Source organism: Leptinotarsa decemlineata, unplaced genomic scaffold, assembly GCF_025532065.1.
Source record: "Leptinotarsa decemlineata unplaced genomic scaffold, Ldec_3_MD MMD2_tig00000035_RagTag_RagTag, whole genome shotgun sequence".
In the NCBI taxonomy this organism is placed as follows: Eukaryota; Metazoa; Arthropoda; class Insecta; order Coleoptera; family Chrysomelidae; genus Leptinotarsa; species Leptinotarsa decemlineata.
In genome coordinates, this window is record NW_027412540.1 from 28,132,311 (window position 1) to 28,153,635 (window position 21,325).

A 21,325-nucleotide genomic window follows, 5' to 3' on the forward strand; every position below is an offset into this window, starting at 1 on the left:
TCGCAAGTACTGATATTTAGGTTGATTGAGTGATTTCGAATAGAGATACACATTTCTAAATCTCAGTCCTTGTGGATGTGTTAATAGTGATATCATTGCATTCGTCTTTCCACAATTTGAAGGTCCTATAATGAGTCCTCGAACTGATGATGGAAGTAGTGGACCATGTCTGAATACCCTTTGTCCATTCAATCCACAACCAAATTTCTCATCTAGATTATCTACAGCAAACTTTTCTTTCTGTTTTACAATGCGCATCGTGCCGTGGTTGGAGACTATATAAATGTTATTAGCTTATTCATTTCAATGTGTACCATCAAACGATACGGACGTATTGAAAGTGATCGTAAAATTAAAAGAGGTTGTGGTTTTGTTAATGATTTAATAAACAAACTTCCTTTCGAATTACATCTACCGGAGGTTATCAATACTGTGGACCGGGTACAAAATTGAAACAACGTTTAGCTCGTAACGACCCTGGAATCAATAAATTAGATATTGAATGCAAAAAACACGATATTCAATATTCTAAGCATCCATCCGATCTTGCAGCAAGACATTTAGCCGACAAAGAACTTGAATACAGCGCTTGGGATAGGGTTAAATCGAAGGACGCGAGTATTGGGGAAAGAGCAGCTGCATTACTTGTCACCAACATTATGAAAGCGAAAAGACATATGGGCATGGGTTGTAGTACCAATAAGAAAAAATGTAAGAGGAAACAAACGAAGAAAAATAAAATTAAAAAAGTTGCATTTGGTGCTGGGATAGTCCATAAAGTGCGAAATGTATTGAAGAAAGCTGGTGGGAATCAATTTGTGACGAATAATAGCAAAAAAGCTATCACTGTGGCATTGCAGGCGGCACGTAAATACCTTAAAGCTGCCGGTGGAAAGAAGAAAATCCGCACACCACGCATAATTCCTGTTCCCAAGATCGGTGGACTTTTACCATTGATACCAATTTTTGCTGGACTATCCGCACTAGGAAGTTTGGCGGGAGCTGCTGCTGGTATTACCAAGGCCGTGAATTCGGCAAAAGCCAGCAGAGCGGCTTTAATGGAAGCCAATCGTCACAATAAAACCATGGAGGCTGTAGCATTAGGCAAACGCGGAAGTGGAATATATCTCAAACCATACCGTAAAGGTTTAGGACTATATTTAAAACCATACAAAGCCACAAACAAAACAAAAAACTAATTGAACCCCTACCTCAGAGGCCTCTTACTGATCTCGATCTCAGTTATTATGCACAAAAAATGAAAATTCCACATTTTCGTGGTGTTTTTATGCGTGATAGATTACCATCTTCAGGTCCAAAACAAAACGAGACAGCTATTGTTAATTTAGATGGAATAAGTGGACCAGGAACACATTGGGTGGCATATAAAAAATGTGGGAAAGAAGTCACATATTTCGATAGTTTTGGAGATCTACCCCCACCATTGGAATTGACTCGATTCTTTCGAAAATGTTCGAATGTAAAAATCAAATATAACTATGATCGACAACAGAAATTTAATACAGTTCTCTGTGGTCACTTGTGCTTGCAGTTTCTCTCTAAATAATTTTCCAAATAAAAATGGATTCAACACCAAAACTGGATCGGGAGGCTATCAAGGGAATGGGGTTTTCACTTAGAATGTTTTCAAAATATGGTACCTTGAAAAAAATGGATAAAGTGATGCTTGCAAATATGCCTAAGGAAGTGATACTTGCATGTGTTGCACATGAGATTGCATATGTTTGGGAAAAGTTGCCTAAGCATCTGCAAGATGACATCGATATAATGAAACATAGATATTGTTATGAGCACCACCACCACGATCAAAATTCAGAATCGGATGTTAATGACGGTCCTATACCTCGGAAATCTATGTGTTGTATTTGTAATATAGAGGATGTGAATATTGGTATCAATAAAAATGATACTTATTACAATACAACACCTTCCAAAAAGTGTAAATTGTCTCAAATGTGCTGTTGCTGTGTACAATAATAAATTGAAATGTGTTTCAAAATATTCATCAGTCATGTCACGAAAGTTCGAGCTACAAGCTGTCGGGACAAGTGTCTTGAGTGCGGATTTTTTTCCACCAATTGAATTGGATAGGAACAGTCGTTATGGATTAGGACTTTTGGGATTCTATGGATGCAATACAATCAATAATATAACTGAAGCTAATAACTTAGTTAGTTTTAGAATCAGTAATGACAACTCATCGATACCCCAAAAGTTGACAATTGAAATTCCATGTGGTGCTTATGAAATAGAAGAGATCAATGCCGTCATACAGAAACATATCATGTTCAGATTGTTTCATGATAAAAAACCAAATGATGTCGTTGCAGATGATATTTTCTATCTACACGCCAATAATAATACATTCAAATGTGAAATGCGATCCAAATATGAAATTGATCTGACACATCCAAATTCAATAGCAGAAATGATGGGGTTCGCTCATGAAATATTTCCACCAAATCAGATACATGAATCATCATTACCAATAAACATTACAACTGTGAGACTTATCCGCTTAGATTGCAATATAATATCTGGTTCATATATAAATGGTGAAGAATCCCACATTCTTTTCTCATTCGATATTGATGTTGAACCTGGCTACAATCTTACTAAAGAACCACACAGTATTATATATATGCCTGTCAGTCCAGAAGGTCGTCAATTGATTCACAACATTACAGTGCGTATTTTGGATGAAAAAAATAACCTTATCGATTTTGGAAGTGAAGAAGAGATTTTCATTATTTTGGAATTGAAGAAAATCGAATAACTGTTGTTATGGGTTTCATTTATAATAGACAAAATCGCATTGAACAATCCCAAACGAGTTGCACTATCAAAAAGAAAGGTGTGCATAAAAAGAAGCTCATTCCACAAGTGTATGCTAAACAGTTAGCACATAACGCTCTGTCTGTGAGTGATCTTAAATTTTTGAAATCGATTGGATTGAAAGTGAGAAAATAACAATGGTGCTCGAAACAAACAATGAAAAGTTGAATATATTCAATGAACCAGTGCTCGATCATTCTCTCATAAGTTTACATGAGCACACATATAAGCCCTATGGATCACCGCTATTCAGGAATTCGGATGAAATCAGAATTGCAATCAATAATCAAGATGTTATACTAGATATTGCCGAGAGCTTCATTTACATAGAAGGTAAATTCACCCCCAAAGATGTAGCGAAAACATGCTATCTCTCGAATAATGCAATTGCATTTCTCTTTGACGAAATTCGTTATGAAATGGGAGGTGAACAAGTGGCTGTTGTTAGAAAACCTGGGATAACATCTACAATGAAAACCATGATATCATTTGGACAATCTCATGCTAACACATTATTGACATCTGGTTGGGGACTTTCACAATTGAAGCAAGATATCTTGGATACAAACAGTCATGTTTTTAGTGGAAAACTACCACTGAAATATTTGATGGGTTTTGCTGAAGATTACAACAAAAGTATCTTGAATGCCAAACAGGAATTGATTTTGATTATCGCTCGATCATTCAAAAACTCATATATAGGTGAGGTTGATGCTGATTTGGAAATAAATAAAATCGAATGGAAAATAAGGCATATTGTACCAGATGATAAACACAAGCTCAAACTTTTGAGTAGAATAAACAAAAGCGGTCTGAATGCCAAAATCAAGTTGGCGTATCGTATGTGGGACCTCTATGAACTACCATCATTACGTGGGACTTCTTCAGACATATGGGCCATCAAAACAACTAACGCATTGGAAACTCCTCGTTTTGTCATCATCGCATTCCAAAGTACTACCACATCTGAAGATAGAACACAAGATATTACAAAATTCACAACTGCTGATATCAATAGTATTCGAGTATACTTGAATTCTGAAGTTTATCCATATGAGCGTTGGAATTTGAATTTCGATAAAAAACTTGATGCTCCTGCTTATTATGCTTTTGAGAGTTTCCAGCGAAGTTATTATGATAAAGATATGAGTGAACCTCTGATGGACATTGGACAATTTAGAGAGAATCCACTATTCGTCATCGATTGTTCCCATCAACCGAATGCAACAAAATCATCAACTATTGATATAAAGATTGAGTTTGAGACGAGGAAGACCAAGTTTCCAGACAACACTAAAGTATATGCATTAATTTTGCATGATACAGTTTTAACATACAATGCATTGGATGGTTCAGTTCATAGCAGATATTGACACTTTTTTTTCACTCTATCATGTACTGTTTTATGATCTTTTTTTTTTTTTATTTGTAACTGACTTATATCATGTATTGTATTTTATATCATATTTATTGTTTTGTAATCATTTTCTATTGTATTTCATCAGATTTAAATAAATAAAACATGAAAATAATACAAAGTTTTTTATTTGACATTATTTATGATTCACAGGAACATACAGACTATCTAAAATAACTTCTTCCTCATAATCATCATTTTCGCGACCATCTTCAATTTCCTCTCGATTTTCATCATTCAATTCAAAGTGATGAATAATCCATTCTGGCAAGTATGGTTGGAGGCTATACAGGAATCTTCTTAGGTTCAGTTCAATCATAACCTCACAAAGTTGCCACAATTCCAATTCATTATCCAAAAATTTGTTGCAAACTTCTGCACCACTCCAATAGTTCTCAGCATCACGAAGGCATAATTCGATTTGTTTTTCATCATAGCATACACTCATATCATAAACGCTTGCATGTTCGGCTCCATCACCCAACACCTTCAATTTAGACGACAAATGTTGAACCGATGATTTGAGATCTACAATATCGACCCAATCTTGACTTGCGTACTGCATCCACATCTTTAAATGGTGGAACTGAAATCGAACAAAAAAAAAAAAAACAATAAGCAACCTCCAATTTTTCAGTGATATAATACTCACATTCCCATTTTACTTGTAGTTACAAAGTGAGTGTATTCAACTAAGTTAGTAATGTTTATATTTCCATATAATTATCATCTAATATATGAATATTAATAAAACAATAAGAAATTCATTATAATTACTATTATTATTCAATCATATTGAATTTGACTAGAGTTATCGTTTTCACACCAAAAAAAACTTTGTAAGCTATGACCTAAAGAAATTCACTATAAATTATTACTATTATTCAATCATATTGAATTTGACTAGAGATCGCGTTTTCATGCCAGCAAAACTTTGTTGGCTCTGTCCTAAATACATCATCGTATATTTACCACCTGATGAGTTGATACAAGATATATCGTCATCACTGAATTGCAACGAAATACGTTTTGGTAGCCATGTTTTAAATAATTTATCATTGCTCACATCTTGCAAAGTTAATAAAATTGATTTACCAAATCGTGTAGAATAAGTTGACATATTTTTAATTATGTACACTTCATCAATTGGCAATGATGATAAGGCCTTTTGCTCTAGTATTTCAACCTCCTGTACAATCAAATTATTAATTTTATTCAAGTCTACTTTTGAAACGGACATGATGAAAATATATATGAAAATATAAACAATTTCCAACAGACAAATACACTCACCGTCTTCCTTCTATTACGAACTGAATAACACTCTACCAATTGCTAACTGCTGCAGATATATTCGTCTACTGATTTCATAGTGTGCCAGGCATTTCTTTTATATTAAACAGTGTGAGTCACCCCCACCATGAAACCGTGAAAGATTCACATTGCTAGTTGCTATCCACTAGAGATGCCTGACGTCACAGCCAAGCCCATCTCCCAACTTGATGCGATAACAGTTGCCGGTACGAGCAAGCAGTGGTCGTTGCGGTCTCGGAGAGGGTAGACGCTAGGCAAACAGTCCTCGGCTGCCGTTGTGTCACCATGGATAGCGGGGCTAGAGCGAACCTTCATCGCTTCAGGAGAGGTGAGGGCAGACCGATGAATACGCATTACTCTGCCACACGTCGTGGAGTGAACATGTCGCTCTCTAGCCGTTGAACGGTTATTGCTGTGACGTCACTCCACTACTAACTTGGTGCCCTAACACCGATGGAGCATTTATTACTTGGAGGATCTTCGAAGTATGCAGACGTATGTTTGTACATAGACAAACAAGCACATGATGAAACCCTGTACCGTGCATTCTCCTACACACACACATAAACACACAAAATCTCATATGAAAAAAAAATCTGAACGATCCATGCACCAGACACTTCAAGGTCACAACGCCTTGACTTCACTGCACAACAAAAAAAACTTCACCAAACAACAACCAATAAAAAAAGCAATTAATACGTCATAGTGGTGGGGGGAGGCCGAGAATCAGCTGTAAACAACTACTAACATACTCTTTGCGAAGTAGGCATTTAGACTTTAACTGCATCAATTCATCAAAATGATAATGATAAAGAGAACGAAATTACTCTTAACGATATTAATCCTTCTTCCTCCTCCGAGCAAATAATGGCAACCAAGAATCTGTACTGCGTTGCCGGATACCTCAAAGGCCCCGAGATTATCCAGAGGCTGGAAAGTAGGTCAGGTTTAAATCTCGATCCTAACATTGAGTCGGGAGGAAAGAACAAAGATGATGGAATTGGAAATGGGTAAGCCACCAATCAATCATTCGATCCAGTTTGTAGAACACAACATGTACCAGATTACGAGTTTGACAGATGATGCGTCTGCCGCTGAAATTTGAACCCCTTTATATTCAGAGCTTGAGAGGGTATAAGAAGAATATGAATAGTACTGAATATTAATTACCAAATAGTATACTTATCCAAAAAGTGAGATAGGTACATACTGAAAAGTGAGATAAGTTATTTCCTATAGGCGTTTGAATTGTTACACAGCTGTACAGGTTGATGTGCCAAATTATTTGTCATTCAACTGAACTTTTAACTCTACGGTTTCACATACAGGGCCAATTCTGGATATTTGTGTTTAGCATAGATGCAATTTAGCAGCCTCAGGTAGGTTCAGGGGCGGAACTCCTACATATGTGAGAATTTTTCTGACAAAGATTTGATTCGAACTTTAGTTAAACAGTTGGTTGAATAATAATGGATGAATATCATTTGAAAAAATGGCACAAATTGACAATTTTTATTTTTTATCAATTCATCTGTTTTGTTGTTCGATGACTGTATATTTGAAAATTACTGTATCTCTTGATGAATTGGGAATGGTTTTTCACTGTAAATGTTACATAGAGGGGACAATTGGAATGCCTTTGATGTGTTTTTGATCGAGAAGGTGGCTGTTTTTCTTTGCTTTCATTTTGAAGCATGTGTGTAGATATGGGTGATGCCATTATATTTACTCCGAGAATTTTGAAACAGCTGTCTGTCAGTAACCTGCAGCAAACAGCTAAATACAACAAAAAATAGTCGTGTTTTTGGATTTATTTAATGTTTGAATGTATGAAATTTCAATGACTACATATCTGGCAAAAAAAAACGTAAAGAGGTAAATTCTGTTTCTACATGGTGAAAAAATAATAATTTATACTAGACATCAAACAGGTGTGTTCCGCTTTTGAATTTTGAAACGTGGGTTAGCTAACTGCATATGCAGTAGGTAATTAGGCGAATTCTTGGCTTCATGAATATTATGATACACTTGCAAATCCTCTATTTGTGGCCGCAAAACAAATGTCGTGACAAATCGTCAGCCAATGCAGTCGTTAAGTTGGCAAATTTATTTTTATTATTTTGCCAGTTTTCAATCATGAAAACAAAAGCAAATAATTGATTTTATATAGATTCAGTGACAACATCTATCAGTACGATAAATGCAAGCGAATAAAAATTTTTAATACTGTTAGTTTTCAAAAAATGAAATATTATGTATAGTTATTATGTATAGTTATATGAAAAAACAAATGAACATTATTTTTACAAACTAAATAAAACTTGATATCACATACTCCCCAGAATACTCAATTTTTTATACCTGGACTCTGGACCTGAAAGAAGGTTTTACCGAAGGAGCTAATAAAATTAGATTCGGTATTTTAAATGCAAAGGCGGATTCTGATCGTAAAACCATGTTGTTACCCAAGACAGCAATTTTTGTTAATGCCTAGCAATGAAATCTGGAATAGATCTACAGAGGTTCTTTCGCTTTACGAAGTCACGTCGAATACCACTTGCGATGAAAGGAGTATTTTGATTAAATTTTGTGTAGAATCCAACGATGAGCTTTTGTTCGAAATGCAACGAGTGCGATAACGACGAGGATTCCTATCACGATTTTCCGTTAAAGTTCCCATGGCAGGAAAGTTTCTTAACATTTTGGCGAAGGCGCCGAGTTTATCTTCGCTTTAACTTTCCACATCTTGAGAATTCTACAGTAAATAATTCGCTCCCAATAGAAAACTGTATTAATAAAATTTGACATTTCTCTCTCAAAATTTCCATTTATTTATAAATACTTTTGTCTAGCTAAAGATTCCCTTTTTGATATGTATATGTATCTGTAGCAATTATTGTAGCAATAATGTATAGAATTGGAAATAAAAACTAATCCAATCAATTTCGTTGTTTACCATTAATATTCAACCACGCCTACTTGCACCATAAAAACCATATACTTTTATCCGTTACGTTATTTTTTCATTGGTTTTTAGTTTTTTATAAAATTAAATACCACTCTCATGAAACCTACTAAATATGGAGAACATGGAGAAGGTCTCTTGAGAATTGCCCGCCTGGGAGTATGATATAAATTGATACGGCTCTGATATAATGTCATGGCACTTTTGTATAAACAGGTGAATAATAATGATAAATGTGCGTGCTTTCAAGCGTGAGTGTATTCGATTTTAAATGTTATTCAGATAGATTCGATAAATACTGAATTACATGCATATATCTATAGACATTCGCGATATTGTGTAACCCTCTAGTGATTACGGAACTTTAGCTATCGCTGAAGAAGCTATTGTGAGGTGTAGTTTATTTTATGAAATTACCTACTATGGATCTTCATTAAGTAACGTTCGAATCAATCAGTAAACATATAGAATATTAGATGAACATATTTTTTTGATAAATAGTCAATCAGAAATAAATAATTTGTAAAAATTGATGATGAACCGGGAATTTCAATAAAAATGTTATGATGCTGTTTGTATTAATACATGTCGGATACTTAGTTTTAAAATGATACGTTTTCTCACATTTTTTATTTAAAGATATTATTAGACATACGTTAGTTTGTTTTTCGATTACCTAATTTGAATAACGTAAATTCAGTTAGCTCTAAAGTAAAATACTTTGTTAAAGGAAGGCGTTACGGTGGGTACAATTTTACAAAAAGCTCAGCGGTCATTGAAAAAATAACGGCCTCAGAAGGAGTGCCAAAGAGTATACAAAGAATTTGATCAAATATCAGCACCTGTTTCACATCCGGATCCATTTTCCTCAGCATCCTGGCAAAAATCAAGTCTCCCGGCATAAAGAGATATAAATGTGGAAACATGTTCTCAAATTGACACCCTGTATTTCACCAACTACTGAAACTATGATGAATTATAAAACGTATGTTCAAGTTTATATCAACTGAATGAATAGGCATTGTGTTCAGAACGAATCCCAAAAAGCCTTATCTCGTGCTTGAGACTATGAAAGTAATTTCCATTCAACGTACGTTTTACGTAACCAAAAAGATTTCGTTAATTGAAATGGTCATTTCGAAAACCAACGCATGCACAGCAACAATTACACTGAACAATAGAGACAATGCATTCGTCGTTTTGGTATTCTATAAGTATATGACCTTTTCACGAAATTATATGCGATATATGCAAATGAAAAAGGGGAATATACCACATAAGGAATGATGAACGAGAAAGAGAACAACCGTTTGAAATGACAACGTTTGTATTCAAGAAATGTCATACAGAACAGTTTGTTTTAACCTTATTAAGCCTCAAATGGACCATATTAGTACTACTCCGAGATATAAATAAACGATGCGGTTTTGAACAAAGAAATGGCTTACCCTGAACTGTTTAAATGAATAATAGATATTCGATAGGTAGGATGTAATCTTTCAAAGTCTAATTGGTTACAAATTTGTCTCTTTAAGACGATTATTATTCCCAACAACTACTACTCGTATCATGTAACTACTAATCCTCATTTACGTTTCAAAACATATTGTCGGTCATATATTGAGCACTACGTATTTTGAAGATATAATGGAATTACCTTAATCCGATAAAGATTCATTTAATTCTGAGAATCTGTACGTGGAGAATATCAACAACAACAAACTTTAAGCCGACAGTAATTTCGACATAGTAATAACAAATAAACTGAATTTCTACAGAATTCTTCTTACAGATAGATAGACAGAAAGGTAAACGGAGAGAATTCTCGTTACAAAAATTTGAATATAAGCAATTATTGTAATGTTCTATTACTTCAAAGAAAGTCCTAAGTTATCTTTCTCTAGTAATAGTTTCTAATTGAATATTTTCGAAAAGGTACGTTATAAGGTTGAAAAAACGACTCCAGAAACGATATTTTCATTCGACATTTATTTAAAAGTCAGTCATTTTCTATATTGCTAAATGAACATAAATTTCGTACGTTCCATTATGTGATCTGTGATTAGTACAAGGATGCTAAGAATATTTCAATTGAATGACCCAAAAAAATATCTGATTCAATAAACCTTGAACAAATTTCTCTATACAGTCATTATTTTTTCAATCAATTGGCAAATCCATTCCAACAATTTCTCATCGACATTTCACTTTTGCAAATGAAGATAATTACACGAGTTTCGCATGAAATAGTAAAATTATGCAGGGTTAATAGGTCAACATACGCAGCGTAGAACTCGGCGTTGAAAATTCATCCTGAATAGAACAAAGGAACGGTAAAAACAACAAAAAAACATATATAAGCCAAGGTTAATTTTACTAGCGTGCATGTTATTAGTAATGACAAACGACATAAGTGGTCTGACTCATATCTGTTTGCGCGATTATCTATTCGGCTACTACGTTATTGGGTACGACGACAAGCAAAAATAATTCATAAGGTGTCTTGCCGGAATGAAGGAGCACTTAGGTCAGCAAGTACCGTAGAAAAGTTATTATTTAAGTAGTACGCGTGGATTCGTTTCATCACACCCACCTGCACGGCCGATTTTTGTTCTTTGTTCTTCCTTCACGTATAGTTCAGTTCAATCGAGCGCAACGATTACAAATCATATTGAACAATGCTTCACCTATAAATGAGCTCAAATTCTCTCGAACGAATTCAATTAATCTAAACTGTCACGTTTTTGGGGTTCGAATAAAAGTGGCACACTTATTGGTCAACTGGTTTATTGCTGACGGTGACTGGTAAAAAGTGAGCTCATGCCTAATGACAACTGTCATATTTTTCTGTTGTTCAAAAGCTCACTTTCTTTTCAAATATCTGGAAAACACAGTAGCCTCAAGGGTTCATTGGGTTTTCCCCCCACTTCTTTTTTGACATACATTAGATTGTATAGGTACCTTGTGGGATGTTTGCCATTTACTATTTTGGTTTTAGTTTTGGTTGATAGATATATATATATTCATCCTCTGAAGAGTGTAGATAACATACCGTTGACAAACATATATTACTAAAATCAAATGCAGTTTCGTCCTTTAAGGACATTTTCAAACGAATACAATAAACATATGAAAGCAAATCACAAAATATTTGAAAAATAATTACTCAAAACAAAATTTTTACATGATATGAGGTAAAGGTTGAGGTACCTACGTCTCAAAACAAAACCTTGACTGGGGGAAAACTAATGTATCAAAAGACACTGTGTTTCATTTCATTAAGAATTTATTTCTGTAGAGATTCTATACATTAGAATAACCCCAAAACTCGGTATAGCAATTTATCAATCATCCAATTCTAGATTAGATATGATGGTGACCATTTATTTTTATGGTTCAGTCAGATAATTTTCGGTTTACAAACAGAATATCTGTATAGTTCCACAATCAATTGATGCTCACTTTCACTATAATTCCATTGGATTTGGTCCCATTCAATTACACTATTTAGGTCTCCATTTGCAAAACAAGATTCCATTATCAAAAGTGAAACCTACGTGTTCATTTATCTAGCGGGAAATGAACACTTCGAGGTGGATAAGGAAATTGGAAAGTTTATTAGAATTTCTTTGGAGTATGTCAACAAGGAAATCAATTCTCTCAATAAATTGGCTCGATGAGGGAGATGATATTGAGGAAGTGAGAACTTCAAATAAATCACTGTGTGTTTTTAAACTTGAAAAGACTTTAGAATTATTAATTGTACTGTACTTTGGAAATAAAAATCAAAGTTTTTGAACAATGATAGTGCTGAATTTTACTGCATAAAGCGAAATCACCAACGCTGCCTAATTTTTACAATTTGCCCTACCCCCGTTGTAATTACACTTATATATGTAACAACACTATAAGTTTGTCATATCTTATAATTAACATGACGCCTCGGACCCTCGTAAAACGTATCTTACTTGACTTTCCATGCTAGGAATTGCACGTTGAAAGGTAAGACCTCATTAATTCTCAGCTCGGACAATTTTTGACTTTTGAGAGTTGTCGTTCGTAGGGAGCGACAGCTGGTTGACGAAAAAAAAATACAGATTTTTACACAACAGAATTTGCATATTATCAGTAGCTAACCTTCAAATTTGCCACTAGCGCTCTTGAATATTACCTCTGATTAGTTATCAGATTCCTTTTAGATTTGCATCCTACCGACTGCGCCATGTATGATTCGGAATACTCATTATTTAATAAATATTTATCGCCTTTTTATGTATATTACTTGAACAATATTAGTGTGATAAGATATTTTACAGTAGCATGACGATATAATGTCGAAATTCCAAATGAGCGTTCAGGTGCAAATGAAAAAACCTCACCATTGAAGTGAAGTTGAATCATCTAGATTCATATTCTTGGGAAGGGAACTAACACAAACTTGGAACTGGAAAAGCGTGATGACAACAGCGAAACAATATATGGGATTGCTGGTCTTTCTCAACAGAAATTGATTAGAGACAATGTGAATTTTTGAGAAACGCCAGCTCAATGGCAAAAATATGCAATTGAGTCAAGTTACCTCTAGATCTTTGCTTGCGAACACCATACTGGTCGTAGATTGAAAGGAAAGAAAATGATTCTTTTTTTGTAGGACACGTTATGAACCTACGAAGCACTAGTGCAACTCAATTTCCACATTTCGGAATTACGAAAACCAGAAACTTTTGTTGTTGACATGTCTGTCTTGTAGCCTTTTGAACCAAAGTTGTTTCTAGAATATATTTAAAGGTTACACAGATGAGAATCTATACGTCATTTGAGAGATTTGCAGATATTTTAAAATTATCTATGAAAATAAGTATTTATAACGTGACTGTTAGCATCAGTGATTGATACAGAACGTTCCGAACATTTGCACAAACTTTGTTCTCTGTTAAGAGCTAACCGGAATTACACATTTTAGTGAAACATATATTATCAAATCGGTGCATCAGAAATCATCGTACACTGAAAACTCTGTACCTGCATCTTTCTGCGAAACAGATTGCAAAAAAACCTTGCACGGGTACCACATAACTGCCGATATCCACAAACATCAAACACGAAACACAAAAGACACCATATCGCATAAAATCACGATTTGCACTGAGGAGGACCGCTACAAGACGAAATCGAGGCGGAATCACAGGGTAGTTCGCGATACAAACACATGCCGCTCCGGATTTTTCCAGGTCAAGTGCACGATTGACTCAATATCAATACTGTCGTGAAATCGTTAAATTTCCATATGGACGGATTAAACGAAACATTCGATAATCGATTAGAAGCGTAAAGTACCGTCCCGTCGTCCGCGCTATCGAAATATACGAATAAAACTGAAGTCACAAACATTTATCAAGGATGTGCCAACTGATTCCATTTAATATCTACAACCAATTAAGGTACTTGCTACTATATTTGTTTTAATTGAGTACAATGAACAGTGAAGCTTGACGATTTATAATGTATTATGTATACAGTACGATGAATTTGAAAACTATGTACATAGCTCTCACTTGTCAGGATATCAGGAACACAAAAATCTCTGAAATATATTTAGAGATGTGATACTAATCACAAGATAACTTCGTATCCGATAAAGATAAGAATCCACAATGTGTCATTGAACATTTTTTCGAGAGGAAAAAAATAACGGATAAGAATTAATTGTGTTGATGTTACATCCTGCCTGTGACAGCGATTTCTTATTGAGGTTTTTTTTTTTGAAAAGGTTATTCGTAGAGTAATAAAAATGTATCAGACGTCAAGGTTAGACGCTGAGTTAGACCAAACTCCTAGCATCAGATTTCATAGATTCTGGTGCTGTGGCTGTGAAAAATTGAATTCATTCACAATCTGCAATGCAGTGAATTTTGATTCGATGCTGACAAACATTTTTCTTCTGAAAGAAGAGTTTTTTAACAAAAACTTACACCAGAGAATCCACAACCACCTACAAAATATAACCTCTTTTCTGTTGCATGAAAACTCAACGAACTGAATTTCCAGATGCTTCGAGTTGAATACGAATATGATGAAAAAGGAACAATCGCAAAATAGCAACTCATCAGAATCTTCGGGTCAAAGTGAAATGATATCCAGACGAAATACAAAACCTGAAATCCACTGGCAAACTTCCCAGCTGTTTAATCCGATAAGATCGGCTTCGTAATAGCGAGAAGAAGAGCTTAATGCAAAGCCACCCTAACCTAAATTTGAAGTAATCCATATTTAAGCGTAGGCAGAGATAATTTTTGACAAAATAATATGGGATTGAGTGAAAAGAATTGACTAACGGTTATACACCCAAAATATGGTAAGATGTATGTTTCATAACTGGATTTCAGTCAATCCAAGAAAATTTTCATGAGGTATATTTGATATTTAGATTTAAACAAAAGTTATAGTTTCTTGCCAAAATGTGTGAAGTACATATATAACTTCAAAGTTTATTCGATTCATCACCAGTCAAGGCATGAATTTTTAAACTTGTTTTTTCTGCTACTGTACAAAATTACATACACTTTTCTTGTACCTTGTATACCTGAATGAAGACGATAAATATTATTACCATATGGTATATTTTTGGATAAGTTTTTTGTTGCAACATGAATCCTACTTATTTCAAACTTAATGAATATCTACTCGACAAATAAAACGTTCAAATAACATTCCCGTGTTAAATATACGTATTAGCTGTTCCGTGGGTTGCTTATTTACAAGACTTGATGATACTCGTATCTACAAGCCTACAGGTCATTGTACAAATTCGAATATAAAAAAGGTATTTGAAATTCAAACTCTAGTACATAAATGATTATTATATCTAAATTTTTCGAAACTGAAAACACAACTACTTTATCAAAACAAATTCGTAATGGGAGATGACATTGCCTATGTTTTATTACTTTTTTTTACCCTTTCGCCAAATTTGTTGTACTTCATTTATTGAAATTATTTTCAAGACAAATCCTTTTTTTAAACGGACTACGACATTATATTGAGCTAATGTTAGGCTTTCTTTCCAAATCACAGATTATTTTATGTGATTTCAACTAATTTAAACCAAATAAAAATCCTTCAACTTTTTGACACTTAGAATTTCCGATTTTCCCTCTAGACTCCTTCACTGTCCCACTGAATATTATTTTCTTTATGTGACATTCTTCAAGTATGACGAAGGTCACAACATTGAGAATTTTGAACTACGATTATCAGCTCTCAGTGATTAATAGGTTGTTGTTTAAAAACAAAAACAGTAGATTCTGCTAGCTTCAACCTTAGACCGATAGAATTAGATGAATTGACTAGTTCATCTGGTTATTTTAAATAAATTTCCAATATATAACGATTCCTTATATATTTGATGAACTTCCGAAAGAAATTAGGTATTTTATTTCTGACCGGGATATTAAAGCTTATATCGTCATAGTTACGCTATCAATAAAGAGGGTCATAACTCCCTTGGGACATTATAGATTTTATAATTCCCTCTACCTTTCACAAGTAAAAATAAATAGAAATGAAAACTGAACCATATTTTATTTATTCACGTCATTACAAATAATAAATGTACAATTTTGAAATGTTCCCTGAAAATTACTTTCGCCACTGGAAACAATTTCTTCTTTTGTATGGCTGGAGCTTCTGTTCTATATCCGATATCTTCATATTCAAAAGTTCCTGACTTCTGCATCCTCCAAAATAACCCATAATCAAAACAACCTATAACAAAAAAAAGGAAATAAATACACACAAAAAGGAAAATAAGAAAAAAATTACCTTATGCAATAAATGAATATCATTAGGAGCGTCCTTTAGGAATCTGATAACATCTTTAGGAGATAAAATAGCAGACTTTTTCGGCTTATAACTCTTACTCTTCCGTTTCAAAAAAGCCTGTAGTTCATTGAACTTGGTGATATCTCGTTTCTCATGTATAGTCACCATCGATTTTAGCATTGACCATTTAGTCCATAAAGAATTCGGACTATACGTTTCTGACTGAAACGAATAAACACAATTACTACCAAATCTACCGAAAAACATAGAAAATTCCTTACCAGTTCTTGAAAATATGCCAGAAATACAGTTTCAGTGACATCTTTTGGCATAACATTTTTCCGTGTCAGCCAGTCCAGATATATCTTGTATTCTTTTTGGTATACGGCTTCACTTTTCGATGGAATTAATGATTCTCTTGCTTGTTCAGCTTTTTTCAAAATATCCTCCATTATATTTCGGGTAGAAAACACGTTTTCACCGCAAACACAGCTTGATAACAAAGTTCTGTTTATAAACAAGTAACATAGCAACAACCTAGCAACAAGAAAACTCTACTATAATCAACGGTACCTGATTCAAATATACCGTATTTATTTTATTTTTAATGTCATATATATAATATATTTCCGGGAAGGTAATGAATTGGTACATTTTTCCGTTTCAAAAATGAACGAAATTTTATTGAAATCGGTCAGAAATAAAATTATCTATGTACCACGGGAATTAATGAGCCTTAATAACCTCAGGCAATTGCTGTCCCTCGGGCCAGAGGCCCTCGGGACGCAAACTTTGCCATCGGTAATTAAGGCCCTCCTAATTCCCTTGATACATAAATAACTATTTGTTTATACCAAACAAGAAAAAAGTTTTTTGATAATAAATTTGTAATGAACCAAAGAAATTGTTATTATTCACATTGAGTGAAGTAATTGCTTTTATGGGAAAAACTGTTTTGTATTTCTACTTCTCTATGCTTGTAGAGTAACCTTTTTGAAATTGATTGCTTCTTCTTTTTTTTTGAAAAATTCTCACATTTTCTGTTATAAAGATGGACAAGCCAAAAACTTTCATTCCCAAAAATTAATCTCTCCTGGGAATATAACCCTTTGAATTCAATTGGTTTCACTTCTACCTTTTGATTTAAGCATTTGCTGTTTCTTCTGAATCAATCACTAGATTTTTTATTCCCAAAGAAGTTATTTTCACTTTTGAGATCTGTGAAGGATTTTGATTCGAATCAGCAAGCTTAACGGAACCAACTGATTCTTTAATACCTATAGAGAACCCGTGATCACTTCAATCTCGCATTTCTTCCTAATGTGGCCTGCTATTTTTCAAAGCTCACGTGGAAGATCAATAACTGGACCTATAACGTCAACCTGTAAAAGCAAATGGTAACTCAACAGCGTTATATTGACATTAATAAATGTTGATCTCTTTGTGGAAGTTGATAATGCAACCAGATTACGGTAGTTCTGGTAAGAAAAATGCCAACTGAGTCTACCTAGAGTAATTTTCTTCTTGGCCATATGTTGCGCCTGGAGAGAAAGAACTACATCTAACGGGAATCGAAGACGTAAACGTGAATGCCGTTCGCAATCGACAATCAATTGAACACCATTATTCGTTCAATTAGAACGTTTTTGTCGTCGAAATGAGGTGAGTGTTTTTTTCAAAAACAAATAGGTTAATTTTTGAAATAGCGTTTTTGAAACGAACCGCTGTTCAACATAACATAGTATATGTATCTTACTGTTTTTTGGTTGTTAAACTTTTCTATATCTGGGAAAAAAACAAAGCTGAATCGATAAAGAATCTGCAGAAATGTTAGTAGATTAAACTAAAAAGTTCACCCGGAAAAGTTACTCCGTAATATAAACCACTGAAGAGTCCAAGAAATTTCTATATTTAGTTTTCTTTAGATGGTAGTATTTTCCAAAAAAAAAACACCTATGGACAACGCCTCAATTGAAAACAGCTATATTTCCTTTGACGCATGTCAAAAAAATAAAACAGCCAATCTCATATTCTACATGACTACACATACAGGAAATTTTCTGAAAATTCATTTTGGGATCATATTTCCGTTTTATTTTAGAATATGCTTCGCTACCCCCGATTCTGTTATCTGTATTCTCTTACTTCAAAAACTGTTTGAGAGTTTATATTTGACCGACCTTGTATATTATGTATGTATAACCAAAGGTAAGTACATTATTAATGTTTTCAAAAAAGGGCTCAGATTCATTCTAATAGAAACACGTTGTTTTACAAGAACAACTAGTTCGAATACTAATTTGAAGATCAAGATAATTTGTGTCCTGTTAGAAATGCTTCTGTTTCACAGTAAGAAACCGGTATTTTCAGGTGAACAACTGATAAAAGTCGCCTAGTGAATACAAATACCAACATTTTTGTTAGAACAATGTAATAACATATGCTAATCAAAAATGTAAATCAGTGGATACAGCGGTTTAGTTTCGTACGGAATTGAAATGAAAGCAATTCACAGTTGAGTTGAATGAAAACATTGCATAAAAAATTATTATAAGTTACATCCGTGGAAACCATTGCCGAACTGAGGCCAAGTTGATACAGTTCAGCAACTTCTTTGAAGTTGCATTATAATACTTTCAACAAGACATAATATTCTCAAGTTATTCTTATAGAGAGCCCAGCTTATGTTTTTTATTGAGAAGCCGTTTGTAATTAATCAATTTTGTGCACTCTAATGAACCTCTCCAATAACATCTGTAAGATATAATAACGGGAAGAACAATCAATAGTTATTTTTAGATATTATCATTATTATTGATGGGTGCAAGGCCAACAATACAAATCCATATTAAAGATCACTTCATGATTTTTAAGTACTTGAACTAACACTAAATTCTAACTTTGAATAGTTCAACTCAGCGAGGTTATGATTGCCTAAAGTTACACCTTTTTTTGCGGAATACAGAATACAATATAGACATACCCACTTCCCAAAATTGTTCCCAATAGCAACGTGTATTTACTTGAAAAAAAAAATCTCTATCAGTTAGGTCAAATAAATGAAAAGAAAAAACAAAAATATGACAGATGCATTAAAATTCTCTGAAAATATGTTTAGTTACCCTTTCTTTATAAATAAATGAAAAAAAAGCCTGGAGAGTTGGTTTTTTCCCAGAAAGGAATACTAAAAATATTTCTAATTAAGGTCTACTTCCCCTAAAAATAATGCAGAACAGTAAATTTCAAATACAGTCAGTTACACATATGTAAATATAATAGATCGAATCGAAAAATGGGGCAAATATCGCAGAAATTGATGATGAGTTTTGCAAAAGGCCCCGCGTAAATTAATTATTAAAAAAATGTCAGAAGGAACATGAAATTAAATAACCATCTGCGAGTCAACGTTGAAAGCATTTGCGGACTCATTCATGGAATTCTTGACTCAAGATTTCAATTAAGAGGTGATGAGGCAATCAACAACATAGAATAGCAGTTTCAACTTCCATTTATACCAGTGAAAGAGCAGCACGAAATTTAACAATCGATTACAGATGAAACCTTATTGTGTGACGTTGAAGTCATTACTACTGACAAAAAACTATCAACAATAAAATCAAACGAGAATGGCTCTGATTGAAATAAATTAGTCTCATTAAAATAACATAAAAATAATCTTCCGACTCATACAGATGCGTTGTTACATTTGATTTGGTATGCGGGGAATAATAATTCGTCGCTTCGTGGAAATTATTTAAACCAACGTGGTACTTTTTATTCAACATAACACCTGTTGATTGTACATTTAGATAATCGTTCCGTTATAATATTCCTAATTAATTTAAAGTGATTTGTTGAAGTTTTTATTTGTTTGTTTCGTAGAAGACATGCCATTCACGCGGCACAGACAGTTGGCCACTTAATCCGGGATGATAACTACAGAACAGTAGATAATTATGTTCATTATTAAGATATTCATAATATAAAATGTAAAACTGGAACCTCTGGCGTAGAACAAATTCAAAAAACTTTCTCAACCACCAGAAATGCAATACCTTTTTCGAAGCGCGTTTCATCAACCAAGTTGGCGTCTTCAGGAGAAAACTGAAGTTTCCTCACTCACTCCATTACTCCTCACTTATATCTTACCTAGATACTCGCTGTCAATCAGATCGAACTCCTTCGTTGAGCCAGCTTCAAATTAGCTTCAGATCATCATCTTCTTTCTACCTTATTCTTATGTTGTTCATGGTGCATAGGTCGGGTCCTGTATAGTATTGTTGTGAATCATCCCCTGAAAAAAATAACGACGGCCGCCGCTGGCATAGTCAATCGACAGTGACTTGGCCCAGTTCGCGCTTAACTCTACTTGTGTTTCTAGATCGTTCTAGGGGTTGTGTAGATTCCAGAATAATTTAATCGGCTTCCTAAGACTTCCATTGGCATATATAAACACTACCAACTCGCATATCAAGGAAGTCTAGTTGACAGTGCAGTACGAAATGATCTAATAAGGCGATAGACAGATATTGACAATGTGTCTTCTCTCAGTTGTTGGTGACCATTTCAATAACTTCGAAATGCTGTAGTTTCTTCTGAAGGTTGTTCCTCGTTCTAGGAGACTTCGTCGTTTCTAACAGTCCAACTGTTGCAGCAATTTTAGCAAGGTCTCTTCTTGGAAAATACCGTTCTGACGTTTTCAATCGCCCAATATATTGAGTATGTATGTTGTTTGACTTTTTGACGATGTGCGGTGTTGCCAATTGTCTCACTTCGGTTACTAGCTGGAGTCAGCTGTGGTTCTGAGCCATCACAGATGGAAATCCCCAGTAACAAAACTAATAATGCCATTTGATTGAAAAGTTTGTATTCCTCACGAAATTCTCATCAAAGATTAAATCTTGGAATCTAATTTGAACTCGAAATAGTTTGCGAATAATGAGCCTTGC

The 21,325-nt window shown here is 34.1% G+C and overlaps 2 protein-coding genes across 5 annotated transcripts in view; both read right to left on the reverse strand.

Annotated features, from left to right (window-relative positions):
• The window catches only part of trc (Serine/threonine-protein kinase tricornered), a 141,767-nt gene that overhangs the window by 66,267 nt on the left and 54,175 nt on the right, over positions 1–21,325 (reverse strand). The window contains exon 1 of one of the 4 annotated variants that reach the window (XM_023174574.2): positions 13,578–13,778. The exons of the other annotated variants lie outside the window; for them this stretch is intronic. Coding sequence (XP_023030342.1) covers positions 13,578–13,629 — 52 coding nt within the window. The 5' untranslated portion in view covers positions 13,630–13,778. Of the gene's footprint in view, positions 1–13,577; positions 13,779–21,325 lie in introns of those variants that run through there. 4 annotated transcript variants of the gene reach the window in all.
• LOC141481085 (uncharacterized) lies at positions 16,144–16,974 on the reverse strand. The gene is made up of 3 exons (XM_074172200.1): positions 16,658–16,974; positions 16,377–16,598; positions 16,144–16,319 (listed from the first exon to the last, which is right to left on the reverse strand). Exons 1-3 carry the CDS (start codon positions 16,826–16,828, stop codon positions 16,194–16,196), a joined length of 519 nt encoding a protein of 172 aa, XP_074028301.1. The 5' UTR covers positions 16,829–16,974; the 3' UTR covers positions 16,144–16,193.